The 23,873-nt window shown below is 45.1% G+C and overlaps 1 protein-coding gene across 2 annotated transcripts in view; it reads right to left on the reverse strand.

Moving 5' to 3' along the window:
• The window catches only part of FBXW8 (F-box and WD repeat domain containing 8), a 1,779,087-nt gene that overhangs the window by 314,055 nt on the left and 1,441,159 nt on the right, over positions 1-23,873 (reverse strand). For both annotated transcript variants that reach the window (XM_069619213.1, XM_069619212.1), the window contains one exon: positions 16,769-16,896. In XM_069619213.1, the coding sequence (XP_069475314.1) occupies positions 16,769-16,896 (128 nt within the window). The remainder of the gene's footprint in view (positions 1-16,768; positions 16,897-23,873) is intronic.

Genomic DNA, 23,873 nt, shown 5'->3' on the forward strand with positions numbered 1-23,873 from the left:
CGTGGAAGGAAGCGCACCAAGATCTGGGGTGGGGGAGGAGGCCTACCCTAGATCAACCTCTCTGGAACAATAGATTTCTCCCAGAGCCCAAGAAAATGGGGCATTTCAAACATTGGGAGTACCGGGGTGTGAGGCAACTCGCAGATGTGTTACAGGAGAGGACACTCCTCCCCTTCGTGAAACTACAGGAGTCATTTGGGATACCGGGAAGTATTATTACAAATACATATAGCTATCTCATGCAATAAGATCCCAATTTCCGGCCCTCGGAGAGCCCACAAGATCACCATTAGAAGCAAATGTCTTTCAAGGGCGTATAACTAGGATGGTTACATCAACGCTATATCAGGTACTGACGGCCTTTGGTTCTCCCGAACTGTCCCGACTCAGGGGTAAATGGGAGGGTGATGTGGGGAAGCTGGAACCGGAGGAGTGGGTCGAAGCGCTCATGTTCCCGAGGGAAATTGGGATGGCGGCCAGGCTGCACCTGATTCAGTACAAAATATTCCACAGGGTGTACTATTTACTTACGTCACTGGTGCAATGGGGGGAAGGGAATCAACAAACCGGGACAACTGCTTGCGATGTGACAGGGTGGGGGGCACCTTCTTCCACACTGTATGGGAATGTGTACAGGTACAAGGGTTCTGGGAGAAATGTATATGGAAACTGTCACCAACAACAGGAACAACGGTTACCCACGAACCTAAAACAGCCATAATGGTAATCTGATGGGAGACTGGATTTACCAGACATGAAAATAAAAGTTGTCCACGGCACTGGGATTGGCAAAGAAAATCATAGCCACGATGTGGGGCTCAGCGGATCGTCCGCGCCGCAGCGAATGGACTGCCGAAATGGACAGATACATGTCGCCCGGGCAGCACATATACAAGGCCAAGGATTGCCCTCGGAAATCCAGAAGGTATGGGGTGGCTGGGCTGGAGAGGGATGAGTAGGGATTGAAAGACAGAGCTTGCTGCACGCTATCTGCAGCAGACATCAACCGCAAACGCATAAGACCCCCAAATGTATAAGATTGTTGAAACACTGCAAATACATCCATATGTTTTGTTTGTTTATTGTAACATTATCAAGAAACAATAAAATGATTTATATTTAAAAAAAGAAGTTTGTGCAAATCCCCAAAAAATAACTGTGTAAATCCCAAAAGTGCCTGTAACTGGCAAAGTGAGAACAAAACCTTGAATGTGCATTCTGTTGTGCATCCTGTAGTCCAAAAGAGCAAATCTGTGAGACAAAGTGGTCCGGCACCGCGTATTTAAAATAAAAAAATAATAATAATTTGGCATTTATATAGCGCTACGAACCCTCAGGTATCTGAGCGCTGCTTATTATTACCCACGGTGTGTGGTGCTCATTTATCGACCTCGGAAGGAGGAAAGGCTGAGTTTGGCCCTGCCGGGATTCGAACCTGCATTAGCAAGCTCTGCACGGATGTCAAAGCGAGTGCCCAATCGAAGTCTCTAAGGTATCCAGCTGGGAAATGCCAGAAGTGAAAATGAAAGAGTTGTAAAGAATTGTAAGTGGTCCTGCGGAGGGTCAAGCTAAATCCTGCGTGCAGTCGAAAGTCTCCAATTCTGGTGTAAAAAGGGATCTGAGCCAGGAAAAGGGGGATTCATGGTCCGAGCCCAGATGAGGGAGACCAAATTGTGAACATTGTAGAAAAGTGGAATTATTCCCTCATTTAATTAAAGGGGATAAGTGCAAAGTATATGATAAAGAAAGCAAGGGGTGGTTTGCCTAATATCTGCGCACAAAACACTATTAAAACTAACTGCTGTTTAGCGTAAATTTTAATCAACGAAAACCTGAACATCCTGACACGTGTTTCGAGCAAAAAATCTCGTCATCAGAGGCTGAAAAATTAGTACATGATTATACAAGAATTCATAAAGTTAAATCAACCAAAAATAAACATGAAAGAACACGAGTTGATATTGGTTTAAAAAACAACCACAAGTCCAAACGAAAACCCACAAAATGAATGGTCATAAGTCAGCCAGAATTAATGAAACAGGTGTATACAGAAAATTAATTTTTACACAAATTATCAGAATACACATTATAAAAAAGGATATGATGTGGTGCATCCACAGTTGCCAAAGTCGTTGTAGATTATGTAATATTACAAGGAAACAAAAAATAGCATAAATGGCATCAGTTGATCGGCCAAGAAAATATTAGCCAGTAGCATAAAAGGTATTCTCTCTCCAACATTATGAGCATACAGAATCAAAACATTTCTGAACAATAATTTACCTTGTATTCCTTGTGAGGTGGGTCAACCTAAGTAAAATAATTCAAATGAAGAATATATAATGTTGTAGAAAAAAGGCCATTTGTCAGAAAAGGAAATTATTTCTATTAAGAACAATAATACTGAAAAAAATGTTTGCTTACCAATGCGTTAGTTCATTACCAGAACCATAAAATATTGTGAGCTCCTCTGTTGGAGAAAGACAAACAAAATACACTCAGAGTGGCTAACTGATAATTAGATTAGGCTAATTGTTAAAATAAAATAATAAAACCGTGCAAAGAAATGTATTCGGAGAACATACCTAAATATATAACGCTTTCATTGCGTAAGGATACTGCAGTCCAGGTGAAACCATGCGAGTTGAAAAGAGAAAAAGGGGGAAAGGGCAGAAGGGAAGGAGAAAGGGCTAATTAGAGATTAATGCTTGATTAGTAAAAATTAAGTGGTCACATTCGTAGCCCCTTAGACTGATTGTAGAGTCCAGGGGCTTACGCGAAAGACCCAAACTTACCGGCGTCTCCGCCTATGTGGACTGGAGCTGAAGCTCCGTATTTCAGCGTTCGGCATAAATAAACATTGCGGCATCCATGTCAAAAGCTAGAACGTTCGTAGGGCTGTGTCAATTGTCAATATGTCATTTGAGAGCCGCCATGTTGAGATACCAATTACTCGCGCATACCGCGCTTGTGTGAGATATAATTGCGATTTGACTGTGATGAGTAAAAAATGAAAACAGAAATTGACTAGTGACTATTTAATCGGTGCAATCTGACCAGTCAGGATTTAGAACTGGACATGGAACTGAAACTGCTATTTTAGACCTAAAAGCAAACCACCTTCACAGCATTGATTTTGGGCAACCAGCAGCCTTGATGCTGCTGGACCTATCCTCTGCCTTTGATCTTGTTGATCATACACTGCTTGAGGAGAGAATTCATTCCATAGTCGGATGCTCCTCTGAAGCAACCCAATGGATCTCCTCCTTTTTAAGTCTGCAGAACGCAAAAGTGAACGTTGGTGAGGTCTTCTCCAATCCCGCCCCGATTACGTGTGTTGTCCCACAGGGGTCATGTGTCACAACCCACATCCAGAAACCCCCCTGGCAAGCCCATGGGCCAGGAGGGGTCTTGGCTCGGGTCTCCAACAAACTTAGGCATCCTGTGCCTAGGCCCTCTTGGGCCCAGACCTGTCGCCTTTGGCGCCAGGCTCATACTTAATAAAGACTTGTGTGTAGGGAAATACTTTATTTCAAGTGCCAGCCAACATGGAGGCATCCACATAGCTTGGCTCCTTGGAACCAAGCTATGCGGTATAGTGTTTTGGGTGTGGTACCCTAGGAACTACTTTACTTGGACTACTTTCTTGAAGCTATTTAAACCACACCCGACTTGGATAACATGCTTTGCGTTACTTTGCAATCCTGCAACCTGACGCTCATCGTGTTCAGCTGTACCTGCGAACCTCGGAAGAACAGCATCTGTAAAGAGACAAAAGGACATCGTTAGCAGCAGCAGCTTACCTGTAATTTTCATCGTTAGCTGCCCACAGCTCCTGCGAACAATATCCTAGAATCAGCGTGTCTCCGGGACCGACGAATCTGCAAAAAAGGAGGAAACAAGACATTAGACACTTTTACAACATAACAAACTGTGCCGAAAAGCTTACCTCGCAAGTCGCCCCTCGACCAGCATTGCCTCGGGATTTCATACACCGGGTGAGCACTGCGATCTATGGGAAAGAAAAGACAACGGGTTAGCAAAGGCAAGGCATCATAGCGCTGCGCATAGCGCCTACTTACCGCATCATAGCTCTCTTTATACACCATCATTTACCGGCGAGACCCAATTCAGCCAATGCATCACATTGGACTTCCGTGCACCTAAGGAAGAGAAAGAGACATTTATTAAACCAAGAAAGGCATGCAAGATTAACAATATACAACAGCAATAAGACCTACCTGAAAGACTCAAAGCGGGCCGGCATCAGTGAAGTAACTAGATCACATTCGCCAACAAAGGACAACGCGCCCCTGCCAAGAAGGCCGGACGGAGAGCACACTTGAATTAACAACAAGGTAAGGAGAGGTCCAGAGGGACTGCAGGCATACGAGGTGGTGGGGGGCTGCTTACCCCAGTTGCCCAGTCTTGAACATTGCCCACCTGTATTCCAGGCAGAACTTCCCAGCTGGTCACACCTGGGAACCGCAGAGAAGGATACCAGAGTCCCTACGGCTGGGTGGCGTCCCCATGGATACCAGGTGAGCATACCAGAATGCCTCTCCCCTTCTTTATTCAATATGTATATGATTCCTTTTCGGAGACTTTTCGACAGCCTGGCTGTCCAATACACAAACTACGCTGATGACACCCAGGTTGTCATAAAACCTTCAAGTACTTATGCCAATGACTTGAGATATCTCAACTCTATCTACTCCTCAATCCATGTTTGGATGGATTCTATTCTCTTGCCTTGAATGATAAAAAGACTGAGCTCATGATTGTCGCCTCTAGCTCCAAATTGAAATCTCTCTCCTCTGAATAGAAGAGCTTTCTCATTTTTGGCACTACAATTCCAGTAGCGAAGAAGGTCAAAACTCTGGGTGTTGTCTTGGATGCCAAGCTTTCATTGTATCAACATGTTGCTCAGGTCAGATCCTCCTGTGGCCTGATTAATAAACTTCTCTGCAATACCCAACCTTCTTTATCCCATGAGAACCTAGTTACACTTGCTACCGTTCTCATTAACTCTCAATTGTACTATTGCAACAGTCTCCTGAGTGGCTGCTCGTAGACTCTTATTGCCTCCTTTCAGGTGGTGCAGAATGGAGCAGTTTGTGCCGTTCTTGGTCTGTTAAAACGAGCTCATATCACTGCATTTAGGCGGGAGGTGCATTGGTTGCCAGTAAAACACAGAATAACACAAAATCCTTACCCTGACCCACACATTTTTCACTAATTTGACTCCCAAATATCTTACCTCCCGTCTCCAACCCTATGCTCCGGTCCGTTCTCTCTGGTCACAGAACCAGCTGAAGCTAGTTCAACCCAGATTTAAACTTGCTAAAGCAGGTGGGCGTGGTTTTAATGTACAGAGCCCCAATGCTTGGAATCTACTGCCTTAATGTCTTAGAGCCATACCGACAACAGAGTTTAAGAAAAAGCTGAAAACATTGCTTTTCAACCTATTGCCTGATTAATTCAGTATGATTCGATCCTTCTTTCTCTGTCCTCCGGAATAATGCCCTTATGCTATGCTCCGCTTTGTCTACTATGTGTACGTGCTCTGAGGCCCACAGGCATGCAGCGCAGTATATATGAATTTTAAATAAAGAAATTACTTTAAGTTAAAAAAAAATCAATCCCCCAATTGAAGAAAACGAATATCGATATTAAGGCTACTTAATTATGAACAGTCTGTCAGACAAGAGCTGAATCAAAGTGATAAATAAACAAGTACCTCCAGTAGTAGCAAGTTTATTTAGTCTTGAGTTCATCTGATCATGCCAATAAAACTAGCATATCAACAAAAATATATCCTACGGTGTTGTAGCGCATAGTGTTACATATTACTCAAGTAAAACATTTGTTGGAGATCACTGATGGAAAAATGTTGGTCATTATTTAATTGCCCTCCTTTTATGTTGGCTAATGTTTTAATGGTGGCATTAAATGTAACTTTTCTACATACTAGAGCACTAATCAGGAAGGCTATAGAATGTATTAAGTTGGAGTCAGATGTTGGGGATGGGATACATTACTCACCGTAATCGTATTTCTGATGCTTGTATCTGCTTAGATTCACATGCTGTGCATAGGCCGACATCTAGTGGAAGCTGCGGAGTATTACAGTTTGTTTTTCGAAACTCGAAAATGGGCGTCCACACAGGGCGTGCCAGTAATACTATCCCTAGTGTGACGTCCACTGTACCCAAGATCCCTCACGCGTCTAGGATCCTCAGATTGTATTTTTTCCTGACATGAGGTAGCATGAGGAGTAGCGTGAGTACAGATAGTCCAAGCAGATAGACAGAAAGGTAAGACTACAAGCAATCATGCGCCTTCTCTCGGAGGGGAGGAAGGGTGGGTCGCATGTGAATCTAAGCAGATACAAGCATCAGAAATACGATTACGGTGAGTAATGTATCCCTTCTGAGGCTTGTGGAATCTGCTTAGATCACATGCTGTGCATAGATTAGCAAGCAGTACCAGAAGAAGGAGGTGGGATGTGAGAAGGGTCATGAGCAAATAAGTGTCTTAGGACCGCTTGTCCCACTTGTGTATCTGCCTTGGAATGGGTGTCAATGCAGTAATGCTGAGTAAAAGTGTGAATAGAGCTCCAAGTAGCTGCTTTGCAAATGGTGTCAAGGGGTACATTTGCAATGAAAGCCAGAGTGGCCCCAATGCCTCTAGTAGAGTGGGCCCTTGGCGTAAAAGGCAGAGTCTTTTCAGAGAGTGAGTAACACAGCTGGATACAGTTAATAATCCACTTCGAGATGGCACCTTTCGAGACGCGATCCCCCTCTCTGCCTGTAGCTACGGGGACAAACAGTTGATCTGTTTTCCTTAGCGGTCTTGTTTTATTTACATAGTAGAGGACCGCCCTACGCACATCTAGGTTGTGTAGTTTCACCTCAGCCGAGCTTTGCGGGTTCTGGAAGAAAGCCGGAAGCTCGATGGACTGGTTTACATGGAATTTTGATATAAATTTAGGTGAGAACCTAGGGTGTGTGCGTAAAACCAGTTTGTCTTTATGGACGGTAAAGAAGGGATCCTGCACTGACAGAGCCTGAATTTCACTGACCCTTCTTATAGAAGTAATAGCTACTAAGAAGGCCGTTTTATAAGTCAGGTGTTTGAGACTGCTTTTATGCATGGGTTCGAAAGGGGGCCCATGAGCTTGGCTAGCACCACATTAAGGTCCCACCCTGGTGGTGGGTTTGAAATAGGAGGGTGAAGTCTCTTTACTCCTTCCATTAAGGCTTTAACTACTGGTACTTTCCACCACGAAACCTTGCTATGTGAAGTGGTGTAAGCCGAGAGGGCTGCCAGGTGTACTTTCAGTGAGTTAAAAACCAATCCTGCATCTAGCAGGTGGAGCATGTATGTAACAATAGTGGAAGGAGTGCAATCAACCGGGTTGATTTGTTTACTCTGGCACCAGATAACGAACCTCTTCCACTTGTCAAAGTAACAGTGCCTTGTGTTTGGTTTCCTAGATTCCTTTAGGATGTCCATACACCTCTGTGGCAAATGGAGGTGTCCAAACTCTATGACCTCAGGAGCCATGCTGCCAGGTTCATTGAGTTGGGTTGCTGGTGCACTGTTTGACCTTGGTGCTGGGACAGTAGGTTGTACCAGGCTGGAAGTTTGATGAGCTCGCACACCGCCATCCTGCGTAGGTGTGGGAACCACGGTTGTCTTGCCCACATGGGAGCAACTACGAGCGTCATCGATTCCCTGTTCATCTTGTTCACCACTTTCCTGATGAGAGGAGCTGGTGGAAAAGCGTACGCAAACATCCCTGACCAGTTCATCCACAGGGCGTTCCCCTGGGAGTCTGGTTGGGGGAACCTGGATGCAAATCCTGGGCATTGTCTGTTTTCGCTTGTGGCGAATAAGTCTATAGTGGGGAAACCCCACTGAGAGAAGAGATCTTCTACGACCTCTCTGTGAAGAACCCATTCGTGTTCCTCTGGGAGGGAGTCTCTGCTCAGAGCATCCGCTAGGGAATTGAGTTCCCCTGGAACATGTTGTGATGACAGGAAGATGTTCCGTCTGAGTGCCCATATCCAGATTTTCTGGGCAAGCTTGGACAGATTTGGCGAGCGAGTCCCTCCTTGCTTGTTCAGGTAGAACATGGCTGTAGTGCTGTCCGTCCGGATTTGCACTGACAGGTTTAGTAGATGGGGCTCGAACGCCTGAAGCGCTCTGAATACTGCCAGAAGCTCTAGCAGGTTGATGTGGTTCTTGGCCACTGAGTGAGACCAGAGACCCTGAGCTGTGTGATGGAGATGGTGAGCTCCCCTCCCCGTCAAGCATGCATCTGTAGTGACTACTGCCTGTACTTCGGGATCGTAAAAGGGTTTCCCCTGTGCGAGATTCTCTCTTGTCCACCAGTGAAGGATTTGTACCAGTGTTGGCGAAATGACCACTAGATCGTCCCACTGACCACTTGCCTGAGACCACTGTTTCGCCAACCATTCCTGCATGGGACGCATGCGCAGGCGCGCGTGGGGGACCAGGTAAATGCATGACGAAATCATGCCCAGTAAACGCATTGCTTTGCGTACCATTATTTGTTGACCGGACTGATAATGCGGAATTTGCAGTAGTATATTCCGAATTCTTTCTTCTGAAGGAAAGGTCAACCCCTCCTGGGTGTCCAGGATTGCTCCTAGGAATTGTTTTGAGCTGCTTGGCACCAGGCTTGACTTCTTCTCGTTGATTGAGAAGCCTAACTCGTGTAGGAGGTCGATAGTCCTTTGAATGTTTGTCCTGCAAATTCCTGGGGTTTCCCCCGTTATGAGCCAGTCGTCCAGATAAGGGTACACTGGGATTGCCTCCCTGCGTAGGTGTGCAGCCGCCACCGCCAGTACCTTGGTAAATACCCTTGGTGCTGAAGCTATCCCGAAGGGCAGTACCTTGAATTGGTAGTGGCGACTGTCCACCTTGAAGCGCAAGTACTTTCTGTGCGCTGGGAACATGGAAATATGAAAATAAGCATCTTTCATATCCAAGGTTGCCATGTAATCCCCCTTTTTTAGGAGGGGGATTACGTCTTGTAGCGTGGCCATACGAAATTTTTGGGGCTTGATATACTTGTTGGCAGGCCGTAAATCCAATACTGGGCGCATTGTCAAGTCTTTCTTTGGCACAAGGAAGTAAGTTGAATAAATACCCTGTCCCGGGACGAGTTCTATCGCGTCCTTTTGTAGAAGAATGGCGAACTCCTCGAGGAGAATCTTCTGATGTTCTAAGGAGTGTACTCTTTGTCATGGAGGATGGTTCCGGGGACGCTGCAGTAGCTCTATACAATATCCTCTGGATACTGTTGACAGTAGATACATCTGTCTGATGTGATCCCTTCCCAAGCCTGGGTGAAGTTTGAAATTCGTCCCCCTACTGGGGTTGCGTGAGAAGGGACCCTGAACTGAGCGTCACTGCTTTGTTGGAGGCATGCTGCCTCCTTTGCTGGGGCTGCCTCTGCCTTTACCACGACCTCTCCTATTACCTCTGCCGTAACCCTGGGTAGACTGTTGGTTGCTGTTCCACTGTGTACCCTGCCCCTGGGAATAGTTAGATCCTCTCTGGGAATTTTGGCCGCGTGGGTGACGAAAATTACTATTCCCTCTCTGGTTAGGGGGTTTATTGGTTAACTGGCCAAGGGACTTGAGTGTCTCGTATTCGTCCTTGGCATTTTTCAGTGCGTCTTCGACCGCCTTACCAAACAACAGATCGGTTTCCACCGGTTTGTCCAACAATGATGCCTGTGTTTCTGCCTTAAAACCAGACTGCCGTAACCACGCATGACTCTTGATAACAGTACCTTCTGCTATCAATCTGCCTGCGTTGTCCGCTGCGTCGAAGGTTGCTTTCAAAATGCAACCAGACACGGCTCTACCCTCTGCGGAAATCCGAGCTAATTGGCCCTTTAACGGTTCAGGAGCAGAGGCTATGAGAGCCGCGACTTCTTCCCACTGATGGCAGTTGTAGCTGGCCAACAGGGTGGTGGAGTTAGCAATCCTTGCTTGATAGGCGGATGTTGAGGCTACCTTCCTGCCGGAACCATATAGTTTTTTGCTCTCCTTGTCGGGAGGAGCTTCTGATGAAGACAAGGGTGTCCCAGCCCTTTTACGAGTGTTGGTGACAACTAGGGAGTCTGGCTTCAGATGTCCTCTTATATAGAGAGGGTCAGACTGTGCCGCCCTGAAAAGTTTTTCAACCCTGGGATTGACTGCTCTGGTGAGGTTTGGGTTCACCAGGGACGTATCTATTCTCCGCTGAATGGATTTAAGGATAGGGATGGTCTGGGCAACAGGCCTCCTTTCTCCCACTAACTCTTCTGCGAAGTCCCTTTCCTCCTGTACACCGTGGGTGTCAATGTGGGAATGTTCTGCTGCGCGAGCGAGAACCTCATCTAGGAGGGGTTGGTTATCGACCGGGGAGTCGGTAACCGGGGCTTCGTTCTCTACTGGGGAATCTACACTGTATGTTTCCGGGTCATCCTCTTCTTCTTCGTGGTCCTCATCATCCCCATAGTAGCCCGTCCCGGTTTGCTCTTCTATTATACCAAATTCTTGGTCTTCACAAAAGGAAGCCTCTCCTTGATACCGTGAGTATGGAGTTGCGTAAGGTTGTACCTCGAAGGGTTCAGACCTCATAGGGCTTTCAAACCGGGCCTTCTTACTCGGGGGGATTGGATCAGTAGAGCCTGAGGGTGTGGCCCCTTGTGGATCATACGAGAGGAAATGTTCTGGATTTTTATCATAAAAATCAGCCAAAGAAGACATTCTTGACATGACCCTAACTATGTCTTCACTGGACCATTTTTTGGAACTGGGAATGACTCTCTCAGCAAGTCTATGGGATTTATCTTGAGTAGCTTTGCTGGTTGTGGACCTATCAGCAGACCTGGGCTTGTCTGTCTGTTTAGGGGGGTGGGGGGGGGGTGGGGGAGTGTTTTATAGGTGTGGAAGAATGTACAGGTAGTTTCTTCTGCTGTTTTCCCCCCTCCCCGTGCGTAGAAAAATGTTTTCCCTGTCCCTTAGTGGCTCCGGAGTTTTTCGACGCCTGGCGTCGAGGATCGGGAGAGGTGTCCCTGTCCTTCGAGCGTGGGGCCTCGCTGGCTTTAATTGCGGGCTCCGACTCCTGGAGTGCGGCCTGGGGGTGGAAGTCGTCTTCGTCTTCCGACGATCGAACTTCTGCTAGCCTAGGGAGCGAAGCACTCTTGGCAAGAGTGGATGATTGCCTGGAGTCATGCGGTGATCTTGATCGAGAGCGCCCAGAGGACACCGAATCGGACCGTTCTGTCTGTGCCTCTTTCCGAGAACTCGACGTCGTCGAGTCTCGGTTGGACTTAGTGTGTTTAGTGTGTGTAGTATGTGAAGCGCTTGTGTCGCCAGGGGTCTTCCCCATAGCCGCCCTGCCGGATGACCTTCCGAGGTCGGGGACCTGCGCTTGGCTGTCTTTCGACGCCGTAATGCCCTCGCCGTCCGAAAGTACGGCGTTGCTGCCATCGCTGAAGGCGCCCTCCGCTGCCATGGCCGCCTGCCTGGCGTGGTGGGCCCAACGCTTCGTCGAACGGTCCTTAAGTGTCTTAGGTTTAAACCTACTACACGCTCTGCAGTTCGCTTCGGGGTGGTCCCTCGGCAAGCAGAGATTGCATGTGGCGTGCCTGTCGACCCAAGGGTATTTGCGATTGCACTTGGGACAGAATTGAAAAGGGGTACCCTCCATACGCACCTTGAGGCAGCGGGCTGTTAAGTGTCTGAGGCCCAAATCCGTCGTGCAGCAGCTGACGGTCGATTTCTTCTCCAGCCGGCGTCGAGTTGTCAAAGTTCGACGTTGGGGTGGGGAAGGATGTCAATAGATAATTATTTTAAAATTTTTAGCAAAAGTATGGCTATGGCCAGGGGACTCCGCAAAATGCTTCCGACCAGTATGGCGGAAAAAAACAATCTGAGGATCCTAGACGCGTGAGGGATCTTGGGTACAGTGGACGTCACACTAGGGATAGTATTACTGGCACGCCCTGTGTCGACGCCCATTTCCGAGTTTCGAAAAACAAACTGTAATACTCAGCAGCTTCCACTAGATGTCGGCCTATGCACAGCATGTGATCTAAGCAGATTCCACAAGCCTCAGAAATATTGTATATATTAAAAAAGGAGGTATAACAGGGAAAGTGTAGTTTTATTAATATGTTTTCAATAGAATGTATACTTTGTAAAAATATTGATTTTGTAGAGACCATCGATGATTCTATAGGTTGTAAAATAAAAGATAAACAAGAAAGGCATATCTTGGGGAAGACCTATTGCTTCAATACTTCAGAACAAAGATAACAATACAAAAATGAGATTTCAAAAGGCCACAATATGCAAAACAGGATGATTGAAGTCATGGAGGTGAATCACCAAATTGTCTTACCTGGTCTACAGTTTGTTTTTTAAAGAGTTGGATAGATGCATTTCAAATGTGTGGTACAGAAATTATATAAAATCTAATTAGAAATGAGATAAAATCTGGTCCTAATTACCAGTCAACCTTTTCAACATTGATTATGGAATGGGCTAATACGTTTAAAGATAAAGCTGAATTATTCCCTCCTTTAATTAAATGGGGTAAATTGTGAAAAGTATATGACAAGAAGTTGTGTTAGTTATGAGGAGGTTGCCAAGAAACCAAACATTTTAGAAGAGAGGATTTAACATCAACCAAATAAATAGTTTAAACAAAAGCTCAGGGTTATAAAAACAGGTTATCTAGATGTAAAGCAAAGCAGTAAATGGGCAATGTGTGTACATGTTAAGGATTCTCACAGCAAAGGACACAAAGAAGTTTACAAAAAATTTCAGGTAAATTGCTCAAGCAAGCACAGGTTCAAATACATATTATTGAAGGAAAAGCTCGAGTTCAACTTATTAGCAATAACTTCTAAAATACTGAGGAGAGGGAACAAACAAAAAATTACTGTATAATTTATTTATTTTATTTATTTGCATTTGTATAGCGTACTTGCAGCCCGAGGGCATCGAGGCACCGTTACAAGAATTTGTAGGAATTTTTGATTCATAGGTTAACAGGTGACCAGAGGTCTCTTGGTTACAGAAACACAAACTATAGTTACATACAGATGCAGGGTAGGAAACATACTTTTATAGATTGATAGCATTTACATTTCAGACAAAAGCTTGGTTTTGATAGCTTTGTGGAATGCTTGGTGGGACTTGATCATTCTTAAGTGAGTGGGTAGTGTGTGCTAGTGGGTGGCGGCCAGAGTGGGAAAACTGGAGCCCCCGGCGGAGACTTTTTGCCTTTTAGGTGTGACAGTCATGTTGGAGTAGCACTTCCTTAGGGGTCTTGTGGCAGTGTGCTTGGTGATTCCTTGGGTCAGGTACGGGGGAGCAAGTTCATGGAGGCATTTGTGACTGGGGGCAAGGGTTTTGAAGACAATTCTCTCTTTGACCGGGAGCCAGTGGGCCTGTCTTCTCACTTCGGAAATGTGGTCTTTTCTTGAGGTGCCTGTGGCTGCCCTTAGTGCATTATTTTGCACCAGCTGGAGTTTGGCCAAATTTTTGTTGGAGGTCCCAACGAGTAGGGCATTGCAATAGTCCAGCCTCGATCCAATTATTGCCCTGGCAATGGTGAGGCTATTCTGGCGTGATAGGAAGGGTCTGGCAGCGTTGAGAACTTTAGAGTAGTAGACTTACGAGGAGACAATGGAATTAACCTGCCTATCTATGGTCAGATCGGAGTCCAGGTAGACTCCAGGTGTCTTAACGTTGTTGGAGACCTTGATGGGAATATTATCAATAGTGAAAGATATGTACTGTTCACTGAGGTCACCCAGGGTAGTGGGTGACCCTATGAGCAGAAGTTCAGTTTTTTCACTGTTGAGGCAGAGCCAATTATCTGCCATCCAAGATTGGATTGTGGAGTAAATGGTGGTGAGTGTGTTTGTATCCGCTAAGTAGTCCCCCGTGAGCGGGATGAGCACCTGTGTGTCATCCGCATAGTTCGTATACAATATGCACAGAGAGTCAAGGATGCTGAACAAAGGCCTCGTGAAGAGGTTGTAGAGCATGGTCGCGATACATGAACCCTGTGGAACACCGCATTTAATGTGGCTAGGGGTAGCACAGGCTGAGCCGGAGAAGACTTTAATGGCCCTCTCTGGAAGGAAGGAGGTAATCCATTCACATGCTTTAGGGGAGAAGTTAGCCTGAGTAGCTAGATGGTGGCACAGAGTGCTGTGATCCACCAAGTCAAAGGCTGCGGATAGGTCCAGGAGCAGAAGGAGAGCAGGTTTCCCTGTGTTTCTCAGATCGTCCGTTTGGTTCTTTAAACCCAGGAGAGCCGTTTCGGTGCCATGTCGTGGGCGGAAGCCGAATTGCCGCAGGCCGAGGAGACGGTTGTCTTCTAGGAATTTATGGACTTGCAGGTAAGCTGCTTTGTCCAGATTCTTAAGTAAGAATGGTACACGCCTCCTTAAATCCAGTTGGAACGTGGCCAGCCTGGAAGGATGAGTTGATAAATGCGGATAGGAAGGGAGCTAGGATATGTGCTGAGTCTTTGATGAGTTTGGCTGGACAGGCATCTCCCTTACAGTTAGAAGGTCTGATGGATTTGAGCAGGGCGATGACTTCCAATTCAGTCATATCTTTGAAGTCAAACAGTGGGGAGGACTTGGTCTTTGTGGGCGTGGGGGGATTTACTGTACAAGTTGACTATGAGGCGGTTCAGGGCTCTTTGATGGCCGCAAATTTTGGTTTGAAGAGAGTTGAGCTTGTCTAGTATAGCAGATTGAATACTGTTACACCAGTTTTCGTCTTTGATGAGAGAGTGAGGAGAGGATGGTTTTTCCAACTCCCTATAGATGCTGAAGATTTCTTTGGATCCAGATTTGGCGTCATTGATCCTTGAATTGAAGGAAGCAGCTTTGGCTAGGGTGATGTTGGCTTTGTATGATATGGAAATGGCTTTGAAGTCATTTCTGGTGGCTTCCGATGGGTTGGCTTTCCATGCGGAAAGGGCAATCCTCTTCTGCAAACGTTGGTCAAGGAGTTCTTTTGAGAACCATGTGTTAAGAGTGTTTGGCTTTTTTAAGGTTGAGTGGCGCAATGGCGTCAACTGCTTGGGTGACGATCTCTTTAAAGGTGTTAGCTAGGGTTTCTGGGTTCTTAGAGAATAGGGCCTGCAGGGCATGGAATGGGAAGGAATGTTTGAATATGAGGTCGTTTTTAATACCATCAAAACATGAAGTGACTTTAGGGCACCTGGCACTGATTGGTTAGCAAACATTGCTCTGAAATGAAGACCTAAGGGTTCGGCTTATCGCCCAACAATTTTATTTATTTGAGCAGATAAGAGTTCAGAAAACCTTGCAGGGTTTCTGAACTCAGCACTGAACTTGAATTTCTTGGTGGGAATTGCACGCTGGCAAGATGGCGTCGGTAGTGGGATACGGGCGGCTTCCGATTGGCTGTACACTAGTATCATATGTAATTTTGGCGGTATCTAATCCGTCGAACCTTTTAAGCTCCAGCTACCTGTTTGAGGCTTTCTGGGCTCTGAGCTTTTGGGTGAACTATATGGAGGTATTTTCTCAAGGAAGAGCAAAGAACCTTGTAGGGGCCAAGAAAGCAAAAGCATTTAATAACCAAAATCCAATGGTAGATAGATGTGTAGAATGCAATGCAGGTTGAAATAAGAACAATGTCTCAAGTCTAAGCGCTATAGCTGCACCGATTCAGCAACAGTAATAACTGGAAGCGGACAAAGCATTTTGGCTTAACAAAGATGGTGGCACCCAGCTTCATGTTGATTGCCATTTTGAATATAAATAGTGGCTTCCTTGACATTGGCACACATCCTTATCTAACAGATGTTTTAGACAAGAGAAAGTTTAACAAATGGCAATAGGTGGATCACCATACATACTGCTGCCTTGCAAATCTCATAAAACAAGGGTCTCCAAGTCTGGTCAATAAAAGCTACATCCATTCTATTTCAGGACATTCCCACAAAATACATTTTAATACAGTGAATTAAATTGAGCCATTTAAATACTGAGTAGTTATCCTGAAACCCTGGTGTGATTGCAGCTCCCAATGAGTGATTTTGGAGATTGTTGTGAAGCTTTTGCTTAAATCCAACTGTTAGAACACATCTATGAATGCTCAATCATTTAGACTCCAATGCAGTTTAGATACTTCCCTTTTTGGAAGGCCCTGCTGGAGGGCTCCAAATAAGATCTTCAAGCTGGAGTATTTTACTGCTTATTTTTTTAAGTTGCAGAACAAAGCTTTTTTGGGGTGTTCTAAAATATCGCAATGGAGCTATTTTTAGGAAAGTCGTTCTTACATCTTTGCACCCAGTTATACACATAAATTAACACTCATGCCTATTTATCTTAGAATTCCTCTTCAGATCAGGCAGTACTAACATTAGAACTCCTTCCTGTGACACTGCTCTGCTGGAGCCACTGATCCAAACACATATGTGGAGCTGTGTGGGTGGAAGCAGAGGGCAGGCTCCTATGTGTCAGTTGATTTCTATTTTCGTTTGGGAGTATTTTGACCTCCCTATTTTTAGTTTTGGCTATAAACCAAAAACGATAGAATTGGAGTACAGTTATCCCGAAGATGGCCCGTGGGGTGGCCAGGCTGCATTTAAGGCATTTAAGACATTTAGGGTAACCTTCGTAAATAAACATTGCATGGGAGTAGATTAGGTTAGCCCAATACAGCCCCCATTCACCTACCTCCTGTCTTTGTTTCCAGTCACCAGCATGTGCGGAGGGCTGTCTTTCATGTTAATGCAGGAAAAGTCCCCAGCAGAGTTGCCAAGGGTAGTCAGGTTTTGCCCTGTCTGCAAGCTGTACAAGTGGATCTAAAAGAAGGAAATAAGGGATTAAATAGAGCTGTGTTACAGCACTTAACTTTGTACCTCTCACTAAACATCATATGCAGTACTTATTTACATTTATAATATTGGCTGATATGCTATGTACACTTTGTGGTGAAACAGGTCTGCTTCTCGCTGATCCACCTCCCACACATTTACTTCTTTTTCCCAGATTGTCGATAGGGCAAAGAAAAGTGCTCCCTCTCGACAAGATTGTGCCAGGTCTTTGAAAAAAGGAACCAGCCTTGCGATCTGTGTTTGAACCTTTCCTGCAGTGGACTACCCTTTACTTTCTTTATTGTTTGTGCAAACTTTTATGACTTTCAATGGCCTACAAATAAAACAAACTATATAAAAAGTAGAGTCCACGGCAGGGAATTTCTAAAAGGAATCCGTCATGGAGCTGGTTTCAAGCCTCTCCACCAGTGCTCACCAACGTTTTTCATAAGGCTGGACCCAAATGTTGTAAGAGATCTGTTGTTGTGATGTGCAGTCTCGGTGCTGGGTGGCCTTAAGGCAACGCCTTCCTGGCATGCTATTGTAATACTATCTGGGGCATTCCAGAAAATACAGAATCATGATTTAACCTGCTGCAAAGTTCACTACACTCTACTGACAGTGTGTTACCTCTTGTAACGTGTGGATGTGCACCTTTGAGATGGGCTACACCCATCTCCTCAGGCTGTAAAGGCAAGTCACTGTGATTATTGAGCCACCAAGTCTTTATTGCTGTGCTCAATAAAACAATTAAACCCAGACTATACAGCACATTGGTATCCCTATAATCTCCCTCCCAACCAGGACTTTATAGGACTATTGCAAAGTCTACTTTCTTTCTTTGTGCATTACAACTATAAGCTACCTACCCGGCTACACGCTCCAGTTTTCTGGTACTGTACAGTGACTAAAGTAAATCGAGCCAAACATGAGCACCAACTGAATGAGTTTTTTATGCCACTGGGTATACCATTAAAGAAATCTTGCAATGCCTGTTAATTCTCAGAATTTCCCTCACACATTCAAGGGGGGGTCTTGACTTCCAAAGAACTTACTCCTTGCCATTTTCTATTTAAACTAGGCTGATTTAACCAATAAGAGGCAGATGATTTGAATGATTGTATCTGCAAGTAACCCACAATCTGACCTTTCAGATATTGGATGTGTTCTGATAAGAGTTTTGTGGGTTATGCAGTCACTGTGAGAATAAAGCATGCTTGAACTGCAAGCCAGTGTAATTTGTTAAATATTGAGGTTGCATATTTAAAAGGGGGAGTATTTACCACTGCCAGAGCAATGTTTTGGGGGATGTGCAATGAAGAACTTAATATTTACGTGCAGCCGATATGGAGGGAGTTGCACTAGTCAATTTCTGAACCTGTGATGCCTTGGGCTAGATAATGTTGTACAAGGAAAGGTCAGATCTTCGTAATCAGACAAATGGAATATGTGTAGGACTTTTAAGGTAATTAACACAGGGAGTCAAAGAGGCTTCTTTGTTTGTTACCTTGAAAAAATTGGTTGCAGTGTAGAATTAAATGAAAAGAGAAGGAAGATGTTTCTGTTGTTCCGTACCTTAACTGAAATAGACACTATGGAGAATTCTGTTTTGTTAATGTTAAAACTAAACCCATTAGAGTCCATCTATTTTTTAATGTGGGTAATGTCTCAGATTACCTTAATAATCCACAGAAACTAGGAGACAGTTCAAGAGTTGTTATTAAATACAAACAAATGACTGCTTTAGCACTCTGGGTAGGATGAGGTGTGGACACTAATGCACGTACACCGCTCTCAAGACTTCTGTGGACTCCATCTACCCTAGCTTATGCTTCCCAAATCTCCCAGGGTGACTGAAAACTAGAGATAGGTAACGCCTGCCATCTAAAAACCTGCTGGCTAGCGGTGAGGGCCTGAAGGCAAAAGCCTCATCTATTTTTCACCCTCACCCGCCAGGACTTCCTAAGGGTTCCCTAATCTTTTCCCAAATAATTAGGTTGGAAGTATTGTGCCAATTACAGAACGGACCCTGGTACGTTCTCTCTCCATGCTCACTCTATTCCACTACTGTACCTGATATTACTACGCCTCTCTTCCATCTACTACTCTACTCCAAAAAACCCTTTCCTCCCTTCACCTTCTTTCCCTACAATGTTCTGCACTCACGCCATCTCCGACTTCCCTCCTCTCACCCTTCCTCACTCTATTACTCTTGCCCCTTCTCACTCTGCTATTCTTATTCTGCTGCTCTCACTCTTCCTCACTCCAATACTCTCGCCTTTCATCACCCCACTACTCCTACCCCTCCTATTATGCTACTCAGGGATATGGTGCCCTGCTCACACTTTCCTACTAACCTCTCTCTCAACCCACCTAATACACTCCCTCATTATTCTCACACACCCCTCCCTTCTCTCCTACATGCTTCTCCTTAACCCCTCTCTAATATCCTTACTCTTTTTCCAGCACCCACTCCCTCTATCTTCTACCCTCACTCCTCTGCTTACGTCACCCACTCTTCCTTCCACTACTACCTTCTCTCACTCAAACACTCACTGCTTCAATCTAACAAACGTGTACCAATTTCTCTCACTGCCAATACCTCACTTGCACTCTTCAATTCTTCAGCACTTCCCTCTGCCATCCATCCTCCCTCTGGTCTCTTGGTCCGCATTCACGCCTTCTAACCTCACCCAAAAAATATCCTCTCCGTCTTCCATTCACTCCCCTTCTAGACTGTGCACTTCCATATTCAAATGCCCCTCCTTTCCGCTTCCATTGGATCCAGCACTCAGTTGAATCTAGGGACCAATCTGTGGCTGTCTTTTCCCCGGGGGCTGAGTTACACAGGTGAAATGCTTTTTTTTTTTCAAACTTTAAGACCCTCCCCCTTTATTCAGCATAGTTTTGTTTGTAGTCTTTGGTCGTTTCACTGTCATGCTGAGTGTCGGGAAGTAGTTCCTCATTTCTCTGTAGTGATTTGTTGGTTTTTCTTGTGTGCTGAACACGGTTTGGTTGTGGGTAAGGTTCATAGTCCTTGAAATTTGCAGAGTCACCGTTTTCACATTCATTTGATTGTTTTGCTGTCATTGCAGTACATGTTGGGTCTTGCGGTCCTGAAAAATAAAAGTGAGAACACTGGCCATAAATAGTACTGGGAGATATCGTGTGATGAGGGGTCAAGTTCTGAGACCCCCGATTCCCATCTCAAAACAGGGCTGCCTCTGGTTTATGTATCTGGTTTATGTACAGGTAGCCCCCGTGTCGCAGGTCGCGCAGGGTTCCAGACCACTGACCCCAGGTTAAGTTAGCACAGTCCTTCATTTTCCATGGGATTGATTATTATCAAGTTTGAAACATAGGTGGGTATCTATTAGTAGTACCCTAAATTCAGAGAGTGAAGCAGATCATGAAGAGTCTTGGCATATATACCAACAAGTAGTGGGGAAAGGGAAGAGCCTTGAGAAAGTCCCAATGCCATCAGGGTATTGTGAGTGACAAGGCTGCTGAGGGAGATTAAGGGGTTATTATTTGTAAGAACTGATGTGCACCATTCTAGTGCTTTGTCCCCATTTGCTATGTTTTAGTGTACTTTTAGTCACCTGTGGGAGATCACAGAGTCACCCTCTTCAGGAGGAGGATGAAAGACCTATCACAGCTGAAAGTTTTTCTGCCCTCAATTCACAGAATTGAAGTAAAAAACTGAGAAATATACAGTGCTCAGAACACTGTGGATCGGAAAAGTTGCACTGCAACTTAAGTCAGACCGCACTAGCATGTAAACATGCCTCCTTCCTAATGCAAATTCTTGCAAATAATGGATGGTATGTTTACAGTACTAGGGGGAAGGTTGATTTATTTCTGTCTTTGGGGGATTTAACACAATGGGGGAAGGCAAATTAAGTTAAATGGACTATACTTAGGGGAGGTGTAACATGAAGGGACGATCAAAAGGAACTTTACTTTTTTAGCAGTATTAATGTACTGCAATGGGATGTTTTGGAGATAGCCTAAGCTCTCACCTATGCTCCATGACGTGAACAAGGCAGAGCAGGGGCTGTGCTGCATGCAAAACATTTGCTTTAGAAATGTGAGAACTTCACAGACTTGCCCTACCCAGACAAAATATCCATTACACTTGAACATTTCAGTGGGATTGAGTTTTATAAGACAGGACATTTGTCTACTGAAGCGTACCCAAAACATCCAGTAAACGTCCATGTCTGTGGGGCATTGGCAAGCATGGACTAAGACCTACGGTTATATTTGAAGGAATAATGGACACAGCCTTCTTCTAAGAGAACATTGTTGAGGACTGGTGCTGCATGTGAACACCTTAAAACACTAGATAACTATGGGCAATGACCCAAACATCCCTTAGGTGAGGCATTCATATAGATCATGCACAGAGAATTCAGTCAAATTTTAAAGCACCAAGCAATGATTTTAGTGGTCATTAAACATCCTCTTCTCCCAATGCAGAACAAGAAGTCACGTGCTGCCAACTGGATCTTGGGGTTCAGAACTGCCCAGGACCTGGAGCTATTAAGCTCCTGATTTTAGTCTAAAAGGGACTGGTTAGCTTGTCAGGAAAGCTATCAGGAGCTACTTTTGACTCCCCAGACCAACTGCTTCTATACAGGCATAGCTACATGACAGTGTTTAAGGGGCATTGAGACAAATTTAGAAAACATTTAAGGCATCATGGGCCATTTCACCATCTCAAGTGGAAGTAAGAATTAGGGCCTGCTATATATTGCTAAGTACTCGATACCTGCTCTGCATAGGTATTCGCCGCTTACTGAGTGATGGCAAATAACCAGGAGCTGCTTTGAGCCCCTGCTTATCAAATCCCTATTTCGATCCTTGGAATCTTGAACAAACCTTCCCCATCACCATACAATGTGGACACCAAGGCGGTGGAAGGATACCTTACACACCAATAAATAACTGTATTGCCGAAAGAGCAAACCCTAGGACAACCTTGATGAAAAGGCAGATGTCCTGATGGACTCTTACGGCCAAATCTCTGGGAGGTTTTGGGACCAAAAAAGTGGCAGTAAATTGCAGGCTTCAGGTGAGATCAAAGAACCATATGTACAAATGTGGCTGTCAACTACAGCAATGCTCCACTGTGCCCGGAGAGGTGCAGGGAGCTGCAAAAACTCCACATTGCATTACCCCTGACCCTCACAGCACACACAGTTATAATCACCTATAATCAACTAGGTGATTATAACTTTATTACAGATTTGACCAAGCTTGCAAAGAATATAACCCCAATGATGCCTTTGTTCATGAAACAAAAGCCACGAAATTGAAAAATGGTGTGCAGAGGAGAGATTGGGGAGGAGAGACTTATCAGTGACCTGACTTATTGATATTCCCTTGTGTCTATGGGGAGTGAAGAGTTAGAGCCGATTCCTACAAATGCCAGCTTGCTGCCCATGACGGGTAAACACAAAGCAGCTTGGGGGCTTCCCAGGGCTAATTTCTGGCTTTGAGAAAAACCCTCTGGGGAGTCGGGACCCCAGGCTGCAATGGTCAGGTCCCCTTGACTGGAGTGGGTGCAGAGATATGGGGCAAGCTGGTGAGCCTTTACAGGACACTCAAAGGAGAACTTGAAGCCAGACCAAGAACACACAAGGAGGACAAACAAGCTGGAAGTAAGGTAAGGAACAGGGAAGGGGAGCCAGGATACATGGAAAACAAGTCTTACAACTTGGACACATATCTGACACACAAGCAAAGCTGAAGCGCTGCATTGTGAAGCTGCTCCTCACTGCATCTCCTATATATGCTGCTTACTTCTGCACATTCAGATAGCTGCAACACTATCTTGGGAGCCCTCCATGGAGGCCACCATTTTGAAAACACCTATACCTCGTGTTTGCAGTTCCAGGAAAGAAAGAGTGTAACAGTTCCAGGAAAGAGTGTAACAAGGCCAGAGGAAGCATTGGTACTGTGGTCTCATGACAATATGCCCTCCCCCAAAATGGAGACCATGGAACCTTCTCACTAGCCGAAGGGCTCAAACATGACGTGCTGGTTTCCATGTCCTGTCACATGGGGCATAGCCCCTGAAATCCACCAGGTACTGAAGAACTCCTCTGCGGTTCCTGGAATATGGAAATTAGCTACCTCGCATTCAGGAGAACCCCCGGAAAATGTGGAAGGTGCGCAAGAACAGGATCGTTGGTGAAAGCAATCCGGATGGAACCTTCGGAGAAGGGAAGAGTGGAAGGCAGGATGAATTCTCCTCCAGGACTCTGAAATCTTTAATTCATATGACACTTGATTGAAACCCATGGACTATCCGAAAGGTACCAAAGAACCTGTGTTAGGCAGAAACCTGTGCAGTTCCCTTAGGGACCACTGCAAAAAGTTTAAGACTACAGGAGTAAGCAGTAAACCCAATAGGTGGCAGTCTGCACCACCCAGATTTACCTGGTAGCTGTGGCTGAGCAGTCAGACTTCTCTCAAGAAGAGTTAGGCAGTATATAGAGTATACGCAATAGGGCTAAAAATACAGTAGAACAAGCAAACACTGACCAGAGCTTTGGTATAAAAGTATATAATTATTTATTTAAAAACACACTCATGAAAATACACTGGCACTAATATATCAAGCAAGTTCAAACACAGTCACTATAAGTATATACACCTCCCTAATTAATTATTCAACAAGTCTAGGTTAAGACACCACTTATTTAGCAAAACAGAGGTGAGCACGTAACCGTAGATGGCACTCCAATAATTCGTTTAAAAAGGGAGAGAAAAGGCAGAGTAGGAAAATAACACAGTACCAACGCTTTTAAGAAACCACAGCAAGTCAAGAAAGGCAGGGTCTACTGTAGAGCAAAAAGTTCATAGGCCAAGCCCACTGTTGGAGAGAGCAAGGCAGAATGTGCCCAAGATCACACAGTGGAAATGCACTCAAAGTCTTTGCAGAAAAGTCAAAAAGA

This window comes from Ambystoma mexicanum, chromosome 10 (assembly GCF_040938575.1).
Source record: "Ambystoma mexicanum isolate Mex_15411 chromosome 10, UKY_AmexF1_1, whole genome shotgun sequence".
NCBI lineage: Eukaryota > Metazoa > Chordata > Amphibia > Caudata > Ambystomatidae > Ambystoma > Ambystoma mexicanum.